Below are 18,977 nucleotides of genomic sequence, written 5' to 3'. Positions count from 1 at the left end.
CCCTTCAATTTAGAGTCAGCTACAGCAGGCTGTCTGGGACCATGTCCTTCTGTGTTTTGAATATTCACAAGGACGGAGACTCCACAGCCTCTTTGGGCAACCTGGATTTACCTCCCTATCCATAAGAAAATGTATTTTTTTATGTTTAAATGTAATTTATGCTATTTCAGGTTCTGTCCCTTCTCTCTTGCCTGTTCACAGGAGAAAGTCTAGCTCCATCTTCTTTTTACTCTTCCATCAAGAAGGGTATGCACATGGATAAGATCCCCCTGCGCTTTCTCCCCTCCAGGGCAACAAGTCCCATCTCTCTGAGCCTCTTCTCTCATGACAGACACTTTAATCACTTCATCATCTTTGTGGTTCTCTCTGGTCCTGATCCAGTACATCCACATCTCTTTTGTACTGGAAAGCCCAGAGACAGACACAGCATTCCAACTGTGGCCCCACCAGCACAGAGCAGAGGGGCAGGAAAACCTGCCTTTAGCTGCTGCCAATGCTTTTTCTAAGGCATCTCCTTGTGCTGTTGACTTTCTTTGTCACAAGGACACATTGCTGACTCACAGTCAATTTATTGTCTGCCAGGACTCCCAGTTCTTTTTTTCAGAGCCAAAATGATGGCATGGACCCTTGTGCAGTGACATTTCTCCTTTTCTGCAGCAGTCTTTTCCTGCAGGAGACATGTCAGGATATTGTTAAGAATCTCAGTAGGCTACTATTCAGAGGAGAGGAAGGCTTTGTGGAATGATGCTTGTGTTGAAACACACCAAGAGATTAGTTTATCCTATTTTGTGCAAAAGAAAAATGCTATTTTTCCCTGAAGCATGTGCCAAGATAAAGGACATGCAGGGCTGACTTCCAGTGAGTGATGGCAGGTAACATGACAGGCATGGTGACATGAGCAATATTAGTCACAGGCTGCCACAGACAGGTTTCTCTGTGGGCAGAGACACTGATAACTAAGCTCCCATGTGGCACAGACAGTTAACTGCTGTGTCAATGCCAGTGGCCACCCATCCTGCCCTGTGTGTATGCCTAGTGTAAGGACCTGGTTACCCTGCTGCCTCCTTAGCAGCCAGTGAGTAAGGCCATCCACAGCCTCACCCTGGCTGCTGGCTGACTCCATGGACTTGAGGGATGAGCAAGGGACTTCACATGAGTTGTGGTGACTGATAAAGGGACAGCTGTGTGTGCTTTGGTCCAGAACCTGTATAGCTGCAGACCCTGGATGTTGTGTGCACTGCTAAGCAGATGCTGTGAGTAAGGTTGAGTGACTTGTGACCAAATCCATCACAGAATCCTTCTGAATATGCCTTCACTGGAGAAATTCACTCTGCCAAAACTGAGGTATGCAAACCCCTATCAGAGCATGTGAGTGACCAAGGCAGCACTGCAAGCAAAGATGCCCAACAATTCAGGATGGCATAGGACTGATTAAAGATATCAGGTGGGGTGAAAGCTCCTGTCTGAAGGAGCTTGACCAGACACCTAACTTTTCTTCAGACTGGGGGAATAACACAGTCCTACAGGACAGCTGAGAGAGAAACCATCATTGATAGTTACAGCATCAAGGGCTGCAGTGGCAGCTAACTGAACAATCACTGGCACTCAGTCTGAGCAAGACAAACATGAAACAATCAAAATGCTCCTTCCCACTGACAAAAGAACAGCAGCATGGATGCAAACTAAATCTTGAGCTCCGCGTGGGATGTTGTGATTGGATGAGAGGTTTTGGTCTGTGAGCTGACCTGGACTTCATACACTTTTGTAAAGGTCCAAATGTCCAAGATTCTGTTGGTTTAGGGACAGCACCACAATGAAATGCCTTGCAGAGGAAAGGGCAGCAGAGCCTTAACTGACCTCTTTCTTGGGACAAGCATTGTCAAACAAGGATATGTGGATAAACACATCCTTTTGTGTTTGTGCTGCATTACACAGCTGTGCAATCCATTATCTTTTCTCCAAGGAAGCATTTCAACTGCAGAAAGGTTTGCTTAACCTCACTAGACACCATGACACAAATCTAAAGTTGCCCAGTGGACTGGGCACTACCTCTCATATTCTTAAAATTTTGTGCTGATAGCTGATCATAATCAAGATTTTTACTTACTTGTGGAATGATTTTGTTGCTTCTGCAACTTGCTTTACATTAATTATTCATTTGACCAATAAAAAAGAGAAATGCTAACAAAAACAGTAACATGGGTTGTGCATTAACATACTTCTCAAGCAGTGGACTGCCCCTTCTCTACTGTAAACCAAAAATTTTCTTTCATTAATGAATATATTCAATTCAGAAATATTTTGCTAACAACATTAATGTTTTGCATTGGTTGTGGCAAAACAACTCACAGAACATCTCTGTAGCAACCAAGTTACAGGCTGTCTATGATGATAGAAATCTGATATATACAGTGGGATTCAGGTATATGGTGCACAAGTGCCAAGGTGGCTCACACATTGTGAGTTGAAGCCCACACTAGACAATTCAATTGTCAAGGAAAAAGATTCAAGGCATATTTGAAAGTTAGAAGTGACAGGGTAAAACATTTTGGCTAATCCTTGACTTCTGGACTGTCAAGTATACTGCAATGGACCATGGCCATGAGTGTAGAAGCCTGTTTGAACAGAAACAAGGCAGTCTCAAGCCAGAAAGGCAGAAGGAACCCAGCTGCAGGAGCAGCTTGCAGTCTAGGGAGCACTCCCTACTCTGTGGTGAAAGGTTCACCATACACAGACACATGCATCCCTTTGACTTCCACCAGCTAGGTGGGACCCTTTTCAGCTAAATGGGACTCCAAACAGGGGTGACCAGTTCACACACTGCTCCTGCGAGGGAATAGCTCATTCTGTTTGCAGTAGATCTGCAGTGATGAGCCATCCAAGCAGGTCAAGGTCTAAAGATCTTTCCTCAAAAGCCCTGTTCCTGCATAACAAAATTTGTAGCAGACTGACCTGGACCACTGCACCATGTAAAGTGCCAGTGGTAGGTAAATGTACCAGTCCAGACCAAGTTCTTCATGGTTACTATTGCATGAGCAACTTCAATGAATGGGAATATGAAGGACTACGAAAGGAGAAAGGTTGGGATAATTCAGAGGCTTTCCTCTTGCACAAACGACTAAAAGGGTTAAAATATCCACCTCTACTCTCCTGAAGCATAATTTGTTCTAGACAATTTCAGAGGCATTTTGTGTATTGACTTTGGATTCCTGTTTTAAAATTACATGGCATTTAAGAGGTCAAAGCAGTTTCTTTTATTGTCTGTCCATTCTTTTATTTCAAAGGAATTATGCGACTGCTTTTTGCTTGCTATTGTATATTATGACTGTCTTGCAGACCATGAATGTTTCTTCAGCTGGTTTGTTCAGCTGATGTGCCATGAAGTTGCTCTTGGAAGAATGTAAGAATGGGAAGAATGGTCTTGTAAGAATGGTGTCTGTATGTACAAAAGGCACATTTTGAACCTAGCATCTGGTGCTGTGACCTGTGGAAGAGAACAGCACACCTTAAACTACCCTTCAAAATTATAGCAATGACTTCATATCCTTTTCTGGTAGCATCTGACTGAGATCCAAAAATCCTGGTGCCTGAATTAAAAAAGTTTAAAAATCTTGTCTTTTTTATTTTCTCAACCTCTCTTTCCCTAACACACTTTTCTTCAGCTCTATAATCCTTCTCTATATAGACTCTTTGAATACTGCTTTTGAAATTAATTTGTATTGCCAAAATTTGCTCACTGAGGGTTTTGTTCCACTGACGTGCCTCACAGACTGTCACTATGGCTGAGTTCCTCGAGCTAGATTGCTCCAGAATGAAAAACTGTGCTCTGTGAAACACTGTGTCTGTGGTCTTTTACAATGCAGCAAGGGACATCAGGCAATTACATATAACTTCTTGCAGAAAAATCGATTTCAATGTTATTAAATTTGGCAACAGACGTTGAAAGGATACGCTCTTTCGTTCCTTGGTAGCAAATTTTCTCCATTCCTTAGGAAGAGCTATGGATTCTGGTGGGAAGAAAGACTGGTGTCACTGGTTATCCAGTCAACAATGGGAGAAAAGTTGCACTAAAATAGAGTCCTGCATGTGCTGATCTTACCAAAATTTGTGAGTTCACAGAACGGTGCCTCTGAGATGGATCTGGCCTGTCAGTACTCATGACGGAGGAATATTAAGGAAAATTACACAAAATTCCTTGCAGACATTCTGCAAGACTGAATTCCTCATAATTTTTTTTTATTTTCACAAGTTACATTACACTATTTACTGCCATAAACAAATCATACTTGTTATGCAGGATCCAAAGAATAGCTTTTATAATTATTTTTGCTTCAGTAATTTCAATGTGCTCATGTCTTTTCTGCAAGGTTTCACATGTTACAATGAATAAAATCTTCCTTTCTGGAAAGTTTAGGTTAAAATCCTTTCATTCGGGCTTTCTTTTCCTTTTTAATTATTATTTTTTTTCAAAGAATGGACTTATTCCAAGTAAAAAGTGCATGTCTGACATTGAGGTCCATCCATCACCTTATTGGGTAAACACAGAACAGGCAGCACGGGGCGTGTCACAAAATAACACAAGATATATTTCAAGGGGCTCGTCAAGTCTGCCCCAAGTACAGCTGAGAAGCTGTGCTATACCTTCCCAGGTGAATCTGATAAGGTAAGCATTTCTTTCAATTATGATTGAAGTTCTAATCTGCAATATTAAAACCAATTATCTTTTACAATACTTATATTGTTGTAACCTCATGTTTATGGCCTTCAATATTAATTGAAGAAACTAATAATCAAAGGATGCTTTCTGCAGAAATCTTACCTAGCTTCACATGTGTCTTCTGTATTATTTTACTATTTCACATTCTGCCATGCATAAGGTCAAAGTATTTGTTTTTATGAACTATGATTTTGTTAACTAACTCTTCCCCATTGAAAAGCTGGCGATATGTTACAACAGAATTTCTTCCTTCCTTTATTGCTTTAATTTTTCATTTTGTATTAAAAGACATAATTGAATTTGTTTAAATTCTCAGGTTTATGTAAGATATTCTCTGAATGAAATCAAGGAGTGCAGAATGCTCAAATGACCCCAGCATTCTGCAGCTCTGTGTCATCTTTAATAGTTACATTTTCAATGATAAACAATGGTAAAAAAAAACCCAAGCATTTGCTGCATGAGTCTGTTTCTTCACCAAGAACATAAATGGAGCTTAAAGACTAAAATATAAGTAAGCAGAATAGAAAAATAATAAAAAATCTACTTTGTATCACCTATATAAGCAGCTCAATTTAGAGAGAGAATGAGCATCCATTCTATCAGGGGAACAGTTAGATGCGTTGTTGTTCAAATTATCCCACACTAAGAGATGACTGTCATATGAACATGTTGTTTCCATAGGAACTATGATACACATGGCAGAGTACACTGGATTTTGTTCTCTAGCAGCCACAGAGTGAAATAAGTTGCTTGAAGATCCTCAAGACCTTATAAGTGGTATAAACACTATACTGTTAGTGTTATTAGGCTTTAAAGTACTATATTTTCTAGTTTGTGGTGTTTTCTTTCACCAGCCTGTAGTGTGTACCTGGCAAATATCCAGCATTCTGATTGTTCATGAATCCAAAAGCGTGTCTGCCTTTTAAATCCACACCACTGGATTCTGTTTGCTGAAAAGCCCCTGTGCACTAAGTTTAGGATTCATATGCACTGACCTTTTGTCATTACAATTGACCTGTTTCACCACAGTAAGTCAGACTCTTTCTGTTTCCTTCAGGCAACAGGGATTTCACCATGGGCTCCATCAGTGCAGCAAATGCCGAATTTTGTTTTGATGTATTCAAAGAGGTGAGATTTCACCGCAGCAATGACAACGTGCTCTTTTCCTCCCTGAGCATGCTTTCAACCCTGGCCTTGGTGTACATGGGAGCAAGGGGTAAAACTCAATCCCAGATGGAGAAGGTAAGTTATTACATGGGTTTAAACAGACATCTACTCATGCTACTTGTTCCTTCTAAGTAAGATCATTGAAAAATATTATCCACTGATGAGGTTCTCACCTGTTTTAATGCCCAAGAACTAAGCCAAAGCCACATAATGGAGAACTAAATCAAGAGTTATATATAGAAAATAACAATAAAAAAGGAGGTATATTTTCAATATAACAGGCAGTTGACTTAAACATAAAAAAAAATCTCAAGGACAATAGCAAAGTAGATTACCAGTCAGGCAATTTTGTTTTATGATTTTTAAATTCTGACCAGTTGCAGATAATGTAATAGTATTTTCTTTTTTAATATATAAAAAAGATAAATCCCAGAAAGAGAGAATATTTTTAGCAATACTTAATATGTAACTCAATTAATTTCTAGCTATTCACTAGAAAAAATATCATCAAAACAAAGAGTGGTATTTAGTTTCCATGAAGGTCACAGAGGTCACACACCAACTGCAAGCTCACCTATAATTTTTTAGTTAATCTATTTTCTCAACATTTTTTTTTCCGAGCCAACAGTTTTATCTCAAGTAACGTGTATACATCTCGAATTCACATTATTTTTGGTCATGCTTCTCATTTCCACCACTGTTTCTTTCTCTTGCAGGTTCTTCACTTTGATAATGTTACAGGAGATGGAGACATTACTGATTCCCAGGTAGACAAATAACTTAATCTTCCTTTCTGTCTTATTTTCTGCTCAGAACTAGATCTGTTCTGCCTCTCTTACCAGTAGTTTCAGACCCTCACAAAAACTATGGTAATGGCCTCAAACCAAGGGAATCTGTGGAGGGAGGGAAGGAGGGTGAGATTCACCTGTTTTTAAACAAACGTAGAAAGACAGCAGGTTGCTCAACCTGCACCAAAGCAAGTGATGACATGGGGAGAATGCTTTGAGCACCAGGGTGCCTTCCTGGGCAAGTGCTGCTGGGGGATGGCCTGTGAAAGGGGCTCAGCCCCCGGAGCCAGGGTACCACAGTTTGATTTTCAGATGAGAGACTCAAAAGCAGGGCAGGAAGATGCTGAGCAGAGAAGAGCCCAGAAGTCTCAGGGACAGGAACAAAACTGCATCTTATAAAAAGTACATTTCTGGGGACTTGTCTTGACAGGGATGAACTTGCCAGTTCAATGCAACACCACCACGGCACCAGCTGTCCTAAAGGTGACAGTCTGTGGGGGAAGACTGCCCTGTAGCATCACTCTTGACTGAAAGGGACAATACTTTGGGATCTTACTTCCTTATGCAATCTCTCTTCTCTTTTCATGTCATCACCTCAGTGTGGCACTCCTGAATACATCCACAAATCATTCAAGGATCTTGTCTCAGATATCAGCAGGCAAAATGCTACCTACTCACTCAAGATTGCTGACAGACTCTATATCGACAAAACATACCCTATTCTTCAGGTGAGTTATACTGTGAACTGACTTCCATGAAGTTTCCTGTAAATCCCCTATGACTCTGCCCTAGAGATGCACCACCAACAGTAGCCCACTCTCTGTTAGTGAAGAGGAGGTTGTAAGCCATCAGGGAAACTGGTACAGAATGAGTTTGGACCTTTCTACAACTGTTAGATGAAGGCAAAAGGTATAATGCCATAAAATATGCCTACGTTACTGTCGCTGTTGAGCAGCTAGCAGAGTAATGAAGGCACCAGTTCCCAGTGGCATGAAGGAATGACCTTTATTGTTTTGATTTCATCACATATATAGAGTTCTCAAAAGTCACCCAGATTGGTCAGTCAGAAGCCTTCCCCCAGGCCTGATTGGCCAGGCCTGCACTGTCCAAGTTCTGGGACACTGTTCCAACAACATCCAAACTTTATCTTTATTTATAAAACACAAGAAAATTTCTCATGGGAAAAACCTGTGCTAGCCACACGTTACAAATCACAGGGAGTAATCAAGATTGCTGTTGATTTGTTAGAAAAATGGCTTTTAATGAAAAATGTCACTTTTAAGGGAAATTAAATACATTTTATTACTTGAAATAATGAAAACTGAAATTGTCAAATTTGGATTTTTTTCAAAGCCAAATATAAAATCTTCCTAGTGAAAAGAAGCTTTGCTTTTGAAATCTAAGAACGTGAGAACACAATATTCAAAATAAAGAGTGAACATAAAGAGAAGGAGACAAACATTGTCTGTCCTTAGAAACATTTGTTAAATTGAAACTGTTTTGATAAAACAAAGGAAATACATAAAAATATAACTTAGAACCTTGTCTTATCAAAAAGTGCCAGACCTATATATGTGAAGTAGTCTTTCGTGTACACCTTTTAAGATTCAGTTACAGGAAGACAGCTGTGACTGACATGTTTAGTGACTGACATGTTCAAACATGGGAGTAAATATTCACTGTTCGTTTAACCATTCTGCTTTATTTCATAATCTTGTGTTACGCATTCATATAATTCTAAGTTCTCATTAGTCTGACAATTTTAACCTTCCTGCTTATAGGAATACATAAAATGTGCAAAGAAATACTACAAAGCAGAGCTGGAAGAAGTTAACTTCAAAACAGCTGCAGAGGAAGCAAGACAGATCATTAATTCCTGGGTAGAGAAAGAGACAAATGGTAAGGACTGAAAAATGGGTAGCAGGTATTTTCCCTCAGCTACCATAAACTATATCCTTGTCTTCCTCTCCTCATAATATCTAGAAAAAGTGAGTCAAGCAAGAGCAGCTTGCTTATTGCTATGAATACAAAACTCCACCAAGCAGGAACCCCCCATCACCCCCACATCACAGAGATTTGTGCACACCAGAGGAGCTGTATCTCACCCCTCCCTGCCCTGTCTCTTTCTTAAAGGACGGATCCAAGATTTCCTTGCGTCAGACTCTGTTGCTTTCAATACTGCACTGGTCTTTGTGAATGTCATTTACTTCAAAGGGATATGGAAAACTGCATTTAAAGAAGAACACACTCGGGAAGCACCTTTCAATGTGACAGAGGTAGGAGGGCACAGACACACTTCTGGCCAGGGCAGCTGTTGGCTCACACAGCCAGCAGTCTGAGTGTTACAAATGCATGTTGCTGACACAGGCTGGGTGATTTAGCTGACACTCTCACTGTCAGTGGCTGGGCCTAAAGCCAAGCAGTGTTTGCAAGATCTCTGTCTGACCAGGCTTCCAGGGCACACAATTGGGCAAGAGAGGAAAATGGAGACACAGCTCTACTTCAAAGACACCATGATTGAAGATTGAGTCCTGTCCTTTCAAAGGCCTCATACATTTGCCTGATCAAAGAAAAAAAATTGCTCCCTCATCACATTGTCTTACTTTTCTGTTTTTGCAGCAAGAGAGCAGACCTGTGCAAATGATGTGTCAGAACAACACCTTCAAAGTGGCAAGAGTGGCTGAAGATAAAATTAAGGTCCTGGAGCTTCCATACACCAGCGGAGAGCTGAGCCTGTTGGTGCTGCTGCCTGATGACATCTCTGGCCTGGAGCAGGTATGGCCCTAGCAGGGGAAGCAGAAGAGTTATGACTTCAGTGGGGCTTGGCTGCTGTCAGACCTTTTGCTGTCCATGGACATTCCAGCTGTCCACACCAGGGCTGTGCTGGGCAGGCAGGGGAGCACAAAAGCTGCCCAGGCACTCAGGCAGAGCCTCTTAGGAGAGCCTTGAATCCAGTTTTATAAAATGAAGGTAAAGCAGTGTAGAGCAGCTGTAGCCTCACAGAAGAGGATGTTGCTATATGCACCAACTTCCACAAGGTATCAGAAGCAGAAGGTAGCAGGATTTTTACCACTCTGAGTGATTTCAAATGTTTGCTAAAGAAGAAAAGTTTATGCTAGGGGAAATGAAAAATGAAAGTGATGAAGAAAGCATTCCAAGAGCTGACTTAAAGGAAAATGAGAAAAGTAGCATTAGAAAGGAATAAAGTTTAGGAAAGGGATCTAGAAAATTTTTTCCAAAAAGAACAGTTTTTTGGCCAACTTGACTTGCTGTTTTCCAAAACTGTATTTAAAAAAAAAGAATCGATCTGATGAAGAAACTTTCAGATGAAAAAGGTTTGAGGAACTTTCTCAGGACAGATTAGATATGCTCTGTAGTCAGGAGAAAGCATACAGAATAAACAAATGCATTTAAGTATCAGCTCTATTGTGTGCACAAAGTAAATGGAAAAAAACAGTAACAGGTGGTAAAAACACAGCTTTTAGGACCATTGAATTTTTGTCTCAGACATTTCTTTCCTTCCCTCTCTTTACAGCTTGAGAATAAAATCAGCTATGAAAGACTCATGAAGTGGACCAATCCCAAGGTGATGGAAAAGAAGAGAGTGAAAGTGTACCTCCCTCGCATGAAGATTGAGGAGAAATATAACTTCACATCTGTCCTGACATCCTTGGGTATGACTGACCTGTTCAGCCCCTCGGCCAATCTCTCTGGCATCTCTTCAGTAGAGGGCCTGAAGCTATCTGAGGCCAACCATGAGGCATACATGGAAGTCACTGAAGAGGGCACTGAGGCAGGTGGCTCAGAGGTTGTGACTGGAGACGACCAACAGTCCTCTGAGTTCGAAGAGTTTAGGGCTGACCACCCATTCCTTTTCCTGGTCAAACATAATCCAAGTGACATGATCCTCCTCTTTGGTAGATATTGTTCTCCCTAAGGAGAAAACCAGCTGGAAACAATGCTTATGTTCCCCTCAGAAACAGACCCCCTGTACTCTAGTACTGTAGTATAATCTCATCTCTTCAATACTTTCTCTAAATGGAAAGTCTTCAATATCTAGGGAGATACTCCTGAAGAAGTGTGTGACTTGTCAGATTTTTGAGTGCAGATATTTCTGCTTACAAAGTTCTACTCAGGACTTACATCCAAGAATAAATGAGAATTTCAAGAGGTAGCTTAAAAGCATTTTCCATCTTGATTGAACAACTTAAGATTCAGGGTCAGTGTTTTGATTTTTGTGAGGAATTCTGACACTGATATTGAGAGTCTGTTTTTTTGATAGGAGTTCTCTGAAATAAACACAGCTTTCAGAATAATCCTGTTCCTTTCTGTTGAACTTGTTGGGCAACCATCCTTGAACTGATGCCTGGACAACTTGCAGATGAAATTCTTAATTTTAGTAAATCATTCGTCTTTGAGTTATGCATTTGTGCTTCTTTGTGTTGCACGTGCTGTAAAGCTAGGTCTCTAGTTCTGAGGGGGAAAACAGAAAGTTTACCATTTCTTCCTAAATCATCAACTCCAAACACACCACCTTCCTGACTGATACAATTTCCCATCTCCATTCCCATGACATGTCATTGATTTTGTGAATGTCAATTGTCGGTCCTTCTATTTATTCTAATAAAAGCATTGCAAACTAAACGTCTCTACCTCTTCTGGGTTACTGTACCATACAACCAAAATATAGGATAGAGTGGGTCGTGGCCATTGACTTAAGGGGTTTAGACTAGGATTTAGATCCTATTTTCAAAACCAGAATGTACCCATATATGAAGTCATTAAAAAGCTTTTTTTTCTAATTTTTTTTTTCTAAAATTCTGAGTTTAAGCAAGGTAAATCCTACAGATCCTATTTTTATCTTGAGCTTATCTCCAAATGATATGTCAAATATTTTTGAATCTGCTATTCAATTTCCATATAGTTTTAAAAGATTTCCTCTACTTGCCCTAAGTAAATCTATTGAGGTGATGCCTGAGAGACATAACTTCAAAAACATGAGAAAAGTATTTTTCTTAAAAGGTGGACTGGTTCAGCTGTCTAATACTCACAAGAATTGTGCAAGGAAATCCTCGTTACTGCCTTTGATGACTTAATTCCCTAGAGATATTATTTCCTATTTCACAGTCTTTAGGGTTCTTTGGGTTGCAGTTTATCCAACTGAAAGACTTATTAGTGTTAATCACTGACTTAAGCAATCTTCCTTCTGCTGGCATACACAAGCAGAACTGCAAACCACAGTAGTTAAAAAGTGCTTAAAAAAGGGAGACACTTGGCAGTATTTGGAGCTGTCTCAAACATTTTCGAAGTAAGTATTAAATATAACTTGAAATGGTGATGCTGACTACAGGGAAACACATTTTCTTAGCTGCTATGAAGCCTGTGGGAGAACTGCAAATACTGGGCTTCCCAAGACAGTTATAAGAGATTAGATATGGTTAAGACAAGTATTCAAAACAAAAAAGTATTTTTATATATATGCAATTTCAAGGTTTACTGTGTATAGCATGTTCTGCCTCTCTTATAGCCTAAAGCAGTAAACAGAGTTTTGTTACAACTAAAGCAAAAAAAGAAAAAGGCAGGATTTATAAAATATTGTTCTAAGGAGCAGAGGGTGAAAGTTTATAAGCAATTATAAATATGTTATTAAACTGAAACATGCATATTTGTCACTTTGCACTTTCTAGGTATAATGATAATAATGTTAGTATGTATTATATTATATTATATTATAGTCCATGAATATGAAAATAATTATTCTCTTGTTTAATTGTTCCTTTGCTTAATGAACATTTTAAAGAAAAAAAACCCAGAAACAATAAATGGTAATGAAATGAAAATGCAAATGAATGAAATGGTAAATGGTTCCCTAAAACTACACATGAGAGAGGTTCACCTAATGTCCTCACTGTGAAACAGAACTATTCGACTCATTTTAAATTGGGCCATTAGGTGTCACTAGGGATACAAAATGATGTCTCAAGTCTTCTGACAGACAGACAACTGTTGAAAACTAGGTTTAGGAACTTAATGTAGATTTAAATTTTTTTCTTAATTTTTGTACAAGCAGATTAATTATGATCAATATACTGAAATATAGACCAAAGGCACTGTGCCTGGAACCCAGTAAGTTTTGAAGAAAAACCCAGAAATATTATTTGGTGAAAGATCAGAGGCATTTTAAGATGTCTCCATCCTGGATTAAAAAATTATCTCAGTCAAACACTGTAGAAGGGATAGAACTATTTGGTTTATGAAAGAGAAAACATCCTCCACAGAGGCTAAAATGAGAGGCAAAAGTCCAGATTCAGGAAGGTTGAATAAGATCCTTACACTTGTGTCAATGGCTGGGCCCAGTATTGCCCTTGTGCACTGCTGGTCTGGGCCAGCAGAACCTGCTGCAAAGGCAGTGCCACGGTCAGTGTGGCTGCTGCAGCTCCCCTGGGAAGCAATTCTGGGAAAAGCAGCATGGAGGGTGCTACAAAAGGATGAGGGGAAGAGCAGCCGTGTGGAGAGCAAACACTGCCTTGCTGTTTCCCAGCTCTGAAGTCCAGCAAGAGCTTAATAACATGAATCCCAGCTCCCACAAAGTTTCCACAAAGCTCCCACGAGGTCTAGATATTGCCCTATAGTTCTTTTTGTTCTCTGGCAGCATCACTGAAGCTGGTATATCAATAAACTGCCATTTGTCCATTCAGTACACTCTATTTTCACTGTATGCCATGTTGTTCTGGATATACAGTACTGCTGGGGGCTGTGGAACAAAAACAGACATACAGACAGGACAGCATTTGAAATGCTGTGTGAAATAAGTGCGCTTTTCCTTCTCATGTCATTTGGGGAAGGGTTGGAGATGACATAGCTTCCCTGCCCTTTAGGGAATATAATTTTCTGAGACCATTCCCCATCCCTCTGCATATATGACTTGTGAGACAGGCCTGCCTTCTTGTAAGCAAACTAAATCCATGGCTGAAGGCAAAAGATTTAGCAGGCATTATACTGCAACCATAGTCACTAAAGGAAATGCACAGAATCTCCTGGACTCCAGGGCAAAGCTGTCCTGGGCTCCCAAATGGTATTTGGGAATCAAACTGAAAGCTATATGTCTGCTAGAAAGACACTGTCACAGAGCAGGGCTTCAGTTTTCTGTTTCTTGTGTCTAGTGAGCTAAGATTTATCAATATGGAAAAGGCACAGCAGAGAGGGGATTGTCAGAGAGCAGCAAGGGTGGGGCTGCTTGGCAAGGAAAGGGGATGCAGGGCAGGAGGTAACAACAAGAGCAGAAGGGCAGGGGCTTCACCCAAAAGATATTAAATGCTGCAGTTCCCTACACTACTGCTACAGCCCAGTGATTCCCAAACAAGCCTGTGGTGATGAAGTAGGTCAAATATCAAGCCTGGAGGTTAAATCCACCAATCAGGGTCTGTAGAGCTCCTAACCAGAGAACTATTGTACATTGAAGAGTTAGTGACCACATAAAAGTGGATCTGATCCAGCTGATCAGTGTGTGCAGTTTTGTGCTAAGTTATGCTGCACATACTGCTTGGTGTTCAGGACTATACAGTGCTGAATATACCATGTGGCCGGGGGCTAAATTTCATCTGCTATTCATAATGGAAAACCTTGTGGATGGTCCTGAACTGGCACTCTGGAATGACACTGCCAGTGCATCCTTGTGTTTATCTTGAAATGAAGCAGCATTCTTCTGTATAAGTATACTTTCATTCATCAGTAGAAATGATAAACAGAGTTGTTTACTTCTACGAACATACCTATAAAAGTGTAAAGATCACACCACCAGTGAACCTCTGCATGCATGGGATATGCACAGTGTGCTGTTCCCTGAATAAAGATCCATCTGATGCTGCACTGCTTAGGGATCTGACCCCTGGAAGGCACATGGAAGGGTCTATTCTGTCTCCTTTTTCCCTCTCATGCTATTTTCAGTAAAATGCACTTTAATAATTTTCTTACTAGTGTCCAAAATGAATGCTTGCAGTGATGAATTACAGGGTCCATCTTGTGAGGTTCATGGCCAGGCACAGGCATGCAAACTAGCATGGGCCACAATCAAGAGACTCCATTTAAATTCTTCTCTTGAGTGAGGGGGATGTAGACCCCCATAAAGGCATCTCACAGCTCGGCCACAAACAGTGCTCTGACTCAAGGCTTGGTGGCTGCTTCAGATGTCCCTGAGCCCACACAGTAAAACTCCCGGGAGAGGGGTGCTGTTCTCGAGAGCAGAGGTTTCTGAAGTCCTGAGTGATATGGAGGCAATAACAGAAGTTGGTTATTTGGTATATTTTCTGACACAGGAACTTAATGGTATTAAAAGAAGTTGGTAGAAAACAGTTAAAAAACCCCCAAAAACACAGAGGTAGGTGAAAACAAACAGCTGAATGATGATACTATTGAGAGGTAATAAATATACAGAAAAGACTAATGGCAGTTTAAGTTCCAGGACTGAAAACAGCCAGTGTTAGGACCCTGAGAGCACGACCAGCTTCAGCAGGATATTACCCCAACACCCTCTGCACATAGTTCTGGAGCCTGTATTGGGCACCGACACCATTTGTGAGAGGAGGACATGAACTGTCCTTGGCCAGTTGCAGCAGACCCTGTAATGAATTAAAAGAACTCACTGCATGCCAAATCTCCAGTCAGAGTAGCATACAGCACCTCTGCTCAAGTGTAATTAAGAAAGAGTGGACAGAGAAATGTGACAGATGTGTTTGAAGGAACAAAAGCGAGAAGAAAGACATGGAGATGTTATTAAGAAGAAGGGGATGTTATTGAGGGCATAGCTGAAGGTACATTCTTAGGAGGCACCTCTAAAGGGACTGGAGCCATAGGTAGTCAATGCCAGGGCACTGATACTCCAGATGGACTGCAGCCTGCTGGTCACTTATGCTAAAGCAAGGACACCCATGTGGAACTGGAACCCCTGAAGCAAACTAGAGCACAGGATAAAAGTGAGCAGCAAAAACTGGCAGATATAAACAGTTATACACCAATCCCAACCTCTTCTATTGCCTGCCACTTCACCAAAGGGACTGGGCAGCACTGAGTGTAACAAGGAAGCTGAAACTAGTGAGCAGAAGAAAGAAGCAACTTTGTCTTGAAGTTAAATGAGGGAAAGCAGGATGAAAGGTCTGTTCATTTAATAGTTTGTTACGTCGGTTTTGTCAATACCCAAATCGACAACAAAAATTTAATGTTAATCAGCAACAAATTAGGTGAAACTCCCCGAGTCAAGGCTGTTGCCCACAACAGAAGACTGTTTCAGCCTAGACATAGCATGGAAGTACACAGCAGCTGCCCATCTCCAGTTCTACCTCCTGACAGACCTTGTACCCTAGCCTTGTAGCTTTGTCTCCAGGCCTATCTCTTTTACTCCCTAAGTGTGTGACAGAGTTCTGAGTGCACTAATGAGCCTTGAACAGTCCTGATCAGCTACACATGGAGTCTCTCCCACACACCTATGGCCCCAGGAGCTCTAAACTATGTTCTCGACTTTAAGTTCCCACCTGTCTACATCAAAATTGTATGAGTCCCCAGTTCAAACACAGCTGTGCCCATTCCTGGCCAAGGACTCCTAGTGTGACCTTGGCCCTGCCTTGTGATCACTGGACCTGGACCTACCTCTGCTGTGTGAATTGACTTTGCAGTGTGTCTTTGCACCTGCCTCATAGCCATGACATTACCTTATGATCTGGACTGCCCGTGATCTCCAGGCTGGCCAGGCTCCTGCACTGCCAGCTGTGAGATCCCCCTTGCCTCCTGGTTTGCTCCTCCTTGGGGAGAAGCCTGCCATTGCTGCTCCCTGACAGCGAGCTCAGTCCTACCTGTGCCCTCTGCCAAGCACTGAGCAGCCTGGGTCTCTGCTCACACAGGGCCTTGTCTTTACAAATCTTCCTGATCTTCACAAAGCACTCCCCCATTATTCAGACCCAGACTCCTAAGTGAACTCCCTTCCAGCCAGCCAGACCATCCCTCCTGGCTTTTTCCTCACCAGCCTCTGGGCCTCACTGCAGTGGTCTGACCACCTCACTCAGCTCCTAACCTCTCATGTCTTGTCCCTTTCCTATGCACTGTCCCTGCCCTGACTCCATGTCCCCTGAAACAGCCCACTAACACCCCACAGTCAGTGGTCACTCTAAAGCCAGTCCCTCCTGAGTCCAGGTCTCCCTAAGGAGCAAGGGCACACTGTTCTCAGAGACTGCCCACACTGCTGATCTGAGCCCTGAAGGCACTAGAAGCCCTCACAGGCCTTGATCTTCCATGGGATCTCTCCCACCTGCCCACAGGACCCCATGTTACCCCCCTACCCCCAGGGCCATCAGCTCCTGCCCCAGTGACACATCAGGGACTGCTCTCCTGTTCCACTCAGCCCTGCCCTGCCTAGCCGTGGGCCCTCTTGGGACCAACTTATGCACTGATTTTCTGGCTTGAACTTGAGCCTACTCTGTCATCATTGACTTGCCTGGTAGTCACTGGATCTGACTTCAATCCTCACTTGTGGAAAAGACTTCCCACCTTGGTTTAGGACCTGTTCTGTCACTATATTGCCTCATGTTCTGAAGGCTTGGATGGACTTGTCACCCTTTTAAGGTTTCTCTTGTTTCCCTTGCTCCCATTCCACAGGCAGCTCCCAGTGCTTCATAACCCTGGGCTCTGTAGATGGAGCATGATCCTGGTTCTTCTCTTGCTGTGTCCATGGCTACTGATGGACCCTGTTACTGATGTTTGGCTCTGCTTCCCTGTGGTCAGATATTGTGGTGTGGCACTGGACGGTGAGGACACTGCCCTCCCTGGGGATTGTCTCTTGGCCCAGCTCATTGTCCTCATGGAGCAATTGTCCTGGCAGTACAGCCAACTTTGCACCCAAAATATTGCCTGCTTACTCAGCCTATAGATCTCCAGTGTGACTACAAGGATACTCTGGAAGATGATCCTGAAGGCGTCAGATGTACAATATCCTCTGCACTCTCTCAGTTTATAGAACAAGCTGTCCTGTCCTAGAAGCCAATGATGTTGGTCAGGACAGATTTGTCCTTGGTAAATCTGTGCTGGTTTTTCCCATAATTTTTATTCTTCCATATGTCTCAAAATGTTCCCAGAAGGCTTTGCTTGAAAGCCTTCTGCAGGAATTGGAACTTGAACACAATTGTGCACCCAGGGCATCAGTGACCCACATAACACTCAACAGGAGAAGGCACAGGCCTGTGCTTGCCAAGTGAGTAGGTTGACTCCCCATCCCGTGCTGTCCTGCACATTGCCCTGGGCTGCAGGATGAACTTTGCATGCAAGTCAGAAGGGAGGAACCTGTAGCTAACTCCCATTTGGCATGAGTGACTGCATCCCCTGTGTCCTTGCATTTATCATAAAGTGAAGCAGCAAGTTTTCATGTGAATATCCTTTTCTTCTCAGCAGAAATTAATTGTTTTCTTTAAGAGTTCTAAAGACCAAAGCATCAGTGAACACCTATCTCTGTGGATGGGAGCTGCACTGCCTACCACTCCTTGACTGATGGTCTGTCCAGTGCTGCACAGCCTGAGTTGAGGGAATGTGAGATTGCCTATATTATCCCCTTTTTCCTTTTAATGTTAGCTACAATAAATGGTATTTTAAGCAACATCTTAGAAAGCCTGAGTATTATTCTTGACGCAGATCGTAACGAGTACTAACCCCTGGTGCCTTGCAGCAGTGCACTACACCTTTTCGATGACTGCAGTCTCCCCACTCCTCCTTTTCCTTTCTGAAAATTAGTCAGTTCTGCAAACCATCAGGAACCTTCTTCAATCATCCTGACTTTTCCTTTGTCTTCTTTTTGCTATTCTACCTAAAGAAGCTTTTCTTACTGCCCTCGTCAATTTTCCCTTCAGCACAATCTTTGCTTTTCAAATTCCATCTCTGCACACATGGGGAAAGCTTCTTTACTCCTGCCTGGTGGATTCTCCTTGCTTTCAACTTCTGTACACTTTCTTTTTGCATTTGAGCTCAGAGAGCATGAAGGCACCTTCATCAACAGAGACAATGCATATTGCTTCTTCAGCAAGATATGTGGCATGTATGGAAGCACGGGAAAGGCTTTGCATGTATGTGAGGCTAAAACTCATTCAACCATAGTGAGAATGCTTTTCAGCTTCTGAGTCAAATACTCCCATCCAACCCATTGCTGGCCTGTGGGATGTGATCATTGAAAATTATGATATGAAGGTCACATCAATCTACGTCAGATCAAATATCCATGGGGGAGCAGTAAGGGATCATCGTCTGTACAATGAAGTCTGAGCCTGTGTAAG

The 18,977-nt window shown here is 41.9% G+C and overlaps 1 protein-coding gene across 1 annotated transcript; it reads left to right on the top strand.

Moving 5' to 3' along the window:
- The first annotated feature begins 5,791 nt into the window (after positions 1 to 5,791).
- Positions 5,792 to 11,236, top strand: LOC146441604 (ovalbumin-related protein Y-like). Its single transcript, XM_085052058.1, has 7 exons — positions 5,792 to 5,959; positions 6,601 to 6,651; positions 7,272 to 7,400; positions 8,454 to 8,571; positions 8,806 to 8,948; positions 9,292 to 9,447; positions 10,208 to 11,236. The coding sequence occupies exons 1-7, from the start codon at positions 5,792 to 5,794 to the stop codon at positions 10,607 to 10,609; spliced, it is 1,167 nt and encodes a 388-aa protein (XP_084908184.1). The 3' UTR covers positions 10,610 to 11,236.
- Positions 11,237 to 18,977: the final 7,741 nt, after the last annotated feature.

Source organism: Lichenostomus cassidix, chromosome 2 (assembly GCF_008360975.1).
Source record: "Lichenostomus cassidix isolate B80296 chromosome 2, HeHo_3.0, whole genome shotgun sequence".
Taxonomy (NCBI): Eukaryota; Metazoa; Chordata; class Aves; order Passeriformes; family Meliphagidae; genus Lichenostomus; species Lichenostomus cassidix.
The sequence above is the reverse complement of the archived record's forward strand: the minus strand, read 5'-3'. Positions and strand labels throughout refer to the sequence as shown.

Bases quoted from the DNA above. Each gene is read 5' to 3' on its own strand.
- LOC146441604 (XM_085052058.1), top strand. From the start codon at position 5,792: ATGGGCTCCATCAGTGCAGCAAATGCCGAATTTTGTTTTGATGTATTC. The intron at 6,652-7,271 runs GTAGACAAATAA...TCATCACCTCAG, and splicing joins GAGACATTACTGATTCCCAG to TGTGGCACTCCTGAATACAT. The intron at 8,949-9,291 runs GTAGGAGGGCAC...CTGTTTTTGCAG, and splicing joins CACCTTTCAATGTGACAGAG to CAAGAGAGCAGACCTGTGCA.